Source organism: Falco naumanni, chromosome 4 (genome assembly GCF_017639655.2).
Source record: "Falco naumanni isolate bFalNau1 chromosome 4, bFalNau1.pat, whole genome shotgun sequence".
Lineage (NCBI taxonomy): Eukaryota > Metazoa > Chordata > Aves > Falconiformes > Falconidae > Falco > Falco naumanni.
In genome coordinates this window covers 81,297,896-81,302,447 of record NC_054057.1, presented here as the reverse complement: position 1 = coordinate 81,302,447, position 4,552 = coordinate 81,297,896, and the positions used below count along the sequence as shown (strand labels likewise).

Here is a 4,552-nt window from a genome sequence, read left to right as displayed (position 1 = left end):
CTCCAGTGGTCTCAGCAGCCCACTGTGTTCACCTGGGAGGGGTGTTGCTTAGTAGGAACTTTGGCTGTCACTGAGTTACCGTTTGCTAACACCATTAACAAAGAACACATAGTAATAATGATGTTCATGCATTTCACAGCAAAAAATATATATTTCAAATATACTGCAGATGTGTACTATAACTATCGGGCTAACAGCAGCATTGCCATGTTTAAAACAATCAAGAAAAAAATCTGCATATAAGGCAGGAATATATAAATGCAGGTAGGATCCTAGAGGTGCACACATACCAACCCACACGTGAGTGCATGCATACATTGAAGCACTAAATGAGGACATGCTCTTCCCATACCTATTTACTACCGAGCATAAATACTAAAGGAGCAAATTCTCGTCTCTCTTCAAATGAGAATCCATCTGTCCAGTGACCCCAGAGCTTTTCTTCTTTTTCTAACGTCAATGTAAACAGCAGATCAATCAGGTTTAATAAGTCAAATTTTGCTTTCAGATAATCACCGAGAATAACCATCGATTCACAGAGAATTGAACGCTCCCATTTGAAGGCAGAATTTGGTCACAAGAAATCATCTCTTCAAAGTTTGGAAGACATGCGGTGATATAACTGACATAATTTTCCATTTTGTCTCTTCTGAAGAAGAAGCAAAGACTTTTGCATGCTGTGGAAATGCCTGAAGATAGAAAGTTTTATAGTTTTCCAAAAAATGGGCATTTATTACCAATCAGTGTGAAATACCACTGATGGTAAATTTTAAGTATATGGCAGGAGTTTCAGCATCATGACAACATACATCACGCATTTTTACAACATATAAGTGCAGTGATATTGCTCCCTTTCTCAATAACAATATATAAGAATATATAGTATAAATGTACAGTATATATTAGACACAATGTAAAATAACTTAGTGAAATGTCAAAGCTTCTGCATAAAAATTCAAGTCATGCCTGAGCATACCTCTAGCACAATTTTGCTTAATCTTATCTCATATACCTTCATTTACCTTTAGTTCATGTTGCAAAGATAATTTTATCTCTCTGTATATAATTGCTTAAAACCACCAGAATCCTTGTCTTTTTTTATCTGCAGTAGGTGAAGACTGTAGTAGCCAAGCCAAAACCAAGACTTTGTGGAGTCTTTACTAATGCTGCCGTTAGGTACTGGGAAGCAATTCATTGGGAACAAGCTGCATAAAAGCAAGTTCTTAAATGCTCGTTACAGTTCATCATTGTCCATCAGGTTTTGTTCTGAAATATCCCACCACATGTAAATGGTAGTGAAATGGCTTGCTTTAGAAATGGAGCTGATGTTCTAACATTGCTATCTGGAAATTATAAATCTCACCAGCTTTGCTGAAATTGTATCAAGTACCACTTTGGTAATTGCTTGCAAGAAGGATCAATAAAAATCTATTTAATTGGATTACGCAACTTGTCTCAAAGCAGGTAGGTGGAATTCCAGCTTTGGTCAACACTGGATACAGCTTCTTGCAAGGCTGGGTCTCCCTCCATGCTTGTTAAATGAAATATGTTCAAGGACTTTCCTGCAGTATCTCAGGAAGCTTTCTGATAGTACAAGGGGAGAAGTTGTTAATTTTTTTTAAAAAAACAAGGCATTAAGTGGCCCTGTGCCTCTGTCACACTACCCGTCAAAGTCTACCAGACTTTAACAGCCCTGCAATTAGCTCTCTTAAAATTATTCTGGACACAACTTTACTTCAACAGTTTAAACAACTCTGCCCTGAATATCAATAAAAAATATACTTTTAACACTTACTGATAACTGCATTTTCTAATTAATGATGAATTAAAGCTGCAAAACAGTTTGAAACATGATGTTAAAAAAAAAGGGAAGACAGAGTGATTTTCTTTGATTAGTTTTAAGCAAACAAAGCCCACCCCCCCCCACCCCCCCACCCCCGCCCCTTACATTCTCAGCCAGTGTAAATTGACAGAATTACACTGTTTTAGATCAGCTTAACTTCTGACCTATATACTTCAGTGGAATTAATCCCGATTTCCACCAATGAAAGTGGAATCAAATTCACTTTGTCTTTAATAAAGCCAAGGGTGATAAGCAAGTCTCTTCTGTCGGATTCTGCTTGAGAAAGGAAATTCTTTGTGATGTTCAATGATGCCCACGACAGTTTAGAAAACAAAGCTAGAATTTCATGAATTTCAGCACAGTGAAAACTGGTATTGGTAACCGTCATTCGTGCTTTAACCTCAGCAAAGTTCTTTGGGCACAGAGAGAGTATCAGCTGTTGAACCGGTAACCCTTTCTGAGTGCTGCTCGGGAAGAAAACGAGGAGGCAGGTGGCTGATTTTCAGTGACACAAGGCTACTGGATACGCTGCAACTCAGACTTTGTCACCACGAATAAATAACATCACATTGTCCAGAACTGGAGATTAATTTGCTGGGCCTCCAGTAGATGATACTTGTTTTCATGCATGTTATACTGAGATCTCAGGGCAGGCAAAGGGTCGGGGGCTGAAAGGATGTAATCAATGCTGAACTTAATTTCAGAATCCGATTTTGCTAAGGTGGAATTGCTTAGGCTCTGCCTGTTGGTCACGCTGTTTGGGGCAAACCCACGAGGCTCCAGTAGCCTTGGGCCCGATTCAATTCTTTCATGTTTACTTTCAGAAGAGGAAATGTTTAAAGCAGAGTCTGTAGAAGGCATATTGGGGGATGAAGGACTTTTCCCTCTGCTTGACCTCTGCTCCTTATGTTCCCTCTTCACGTTCCTCCTCCTTCGCCTTCGCCTGTAATTCCCATTTTCAAAGAGATCCAGCATGGATTCGCATCCCGTTGCAAAGCTCCAATAGTTTCCTTTCCCCTTCTCATTCCCTTCTGTTCTGGGAACCTGTATTTATTTAAAGGCAGTTCAGTATTTGTATGTGTTACAGATGCTGCTGCTTAACATCTGCATTCGTTTACATTCAAGATGGTGTAAACACATATGACAAGACTTTTAAGCCTATTCTTTTTCATTACATGAATAGGATGTAAACTCCATCCTCTTCAATTTGTTATCTATTAGCATGCATCAGACAGAGATATACTCTTCATCTCTATAATCGACAACTCAGAGAGATTTTAAGTGATTCGCAGCTCAGCTGTTTGTTTCTCTTCTTTTCTAGTGATGAGATTATTTCTGCACATAATTTTTAGCCATGCACAGTGTGTATGTAAATACACAGTTACTGATCTTACCTTTACAAAACAACTGTTAAGTGATAAGTTATGTCGGATGGAGTTCTGCCAGGCTCTTTGATTTGATCTGTAGTAAGGAAATTTCTTCATTATAAAGTCATAAATGCCAGAGAGGGTGACTTTATTAGAAGGACTTTGCTGGATGGCCATTGCAATTAAGGCAATGTAGCTGAAAAAAGGAAAATTTGCTGTTACACCGTCGCCTTATATACTCAGTTTTTAGGAACACATGGATACATGTGTGCTTATATCTTGCTTCCAAAAGTTCTCCCAGTGGATCTGCACCCTGGCCAGAGATGTCCCAGAGACAAGCCCCGTGTGGGGCCACTGCCCCTACGCCCCCAGACCCCAGGACAAATGCAGGCGTTACTTCCAGGCAATTGAGTCCCGACGGGGATGTCTGCCCTGGCACTCTGTGCAAAGTGCTTGGATACAGGAGGGTTACAGCAAGATTACCCACCTCTCCAATCCCATCAGAAAAGTTTCCCTGAGCTGGCAGGCTGCAGTGAGACAGCCCAGGCTCAGCGCCAGTGCCAGTGGAGACCTTGCCTGCTTGTGGGAAGGAGCTCAAGTGCCCTGTGAGCACCTACACCGCGCGTCCTCCCACTGCACCGGGGACCATCTGCACCCCATTTGCCCATGGGCACACCGCACATCTAATTCCCCTTCTCCCAGAGCTCCTGGGGGTCAGAGGAGACCACCTGAGATCTGGTGGCTCAACGGCGTGCCAGAGTTGCTGTGACCCCGCATGGGAAGAAATAAATCATGAGCACCTCAAACACGGGGAGGGGGGAAAATCTGCCGGCTGGGGTGCCTGCGCCAGGGCCAGACCCACCGTGCACACCTGGGGAGAGGTCCCAGGCTCCCCCAGGAGCTGTGATCCCACTGTCCCAGAGCTCAGAAACCTCCCCAGAGACGGGGGGACTTGGAAAAACTTCATCTTACCTGTATGCTGGTCTGGTGAATTTTTTCTCTTCGTCAGAACTACAGGTAGGATAATCATCCCCGTCATAATTAAAGCAGTTATAGGGGTACTGCGTGTTGTCAAACATCGTCCTGCTCCTTGCTCAGCTCCTGTGTAGTGAGAGAGATGGAGTGATGTTTCTCAGAGCTTGGACTCCCTCCTCCCTTCTTCCCTCCCCTCTGTCTGTCTCATTCCCTCTCTCCCCCCTCCTCACGCTCCCTCTCCTCTGTGCTCACATACTCTCCGTGATGGGGTGGGGATTGTTTTTGCAATTCTTGCATCCCAGACAGCCCGTCCGTTAGGATTTTTTTTTTTTTTTTGGAGGGGGGGGTGGTGTTATTGTTGTTATTG

The 4,552-nt window shown here is 42.7% G+C and overlaps 1 protein-coding gene across 1 annotated transcript; it reads right to left on the bottom strand.

The window, feature by feature from the left end:
* Positions 1-1,967: 1,967 nt before the first annotated feature.
* On the bottom strand, positions 1,968-4,290 carry FOXL3 (forkhead box L3). Its single transcript, XM_040593260.1, has 3 exons — positions 4,183-4,290; positions 3,238-3,406; positions 1,968-2,887 (listed from the first exon to the last, which is right to left on the bottom strand). Exons 1-3 carry the CDS (start codon positions 4,287-4,289, stop codon positions 2,408-2,410), a joined length of 756 nt encoding a protein of 251 aa, XP_040449194.1. The 5' UTR covers position 4,290; the 3' UTR covers positions 1,968-2,407.
* Positions 4,291-4,552: the final 262 nt, after the last annotated feature.

What these genes read in the sequence shown, in the direction of transcription:
- FOXL3 (XM_040593260.1), bottom strand. Translation starts at nt 4,289, where the DNA reads ATGTTTGACAACACGCAGTACCCCTATAACTGCTTTAATTATGACGGG. An exon ending in TTCACCAGACCAGCATACAG is followed by an intron (nt 3,407 to 4,182) that starts GTAAGATGAAGT and finishes TCCTTTTTTCAG; the next exon opens with CTACATTGCCTTAATTGCAA. An exon ending in TTAACAGTTGTTTTGTAAAG is followed by an intron (nt 2,888 to 3,237) that starts GTAAGATCAGTA and finishes AAATAAATACAG; the next exon opens with GTTCCCAGAACAGAAGGGAA.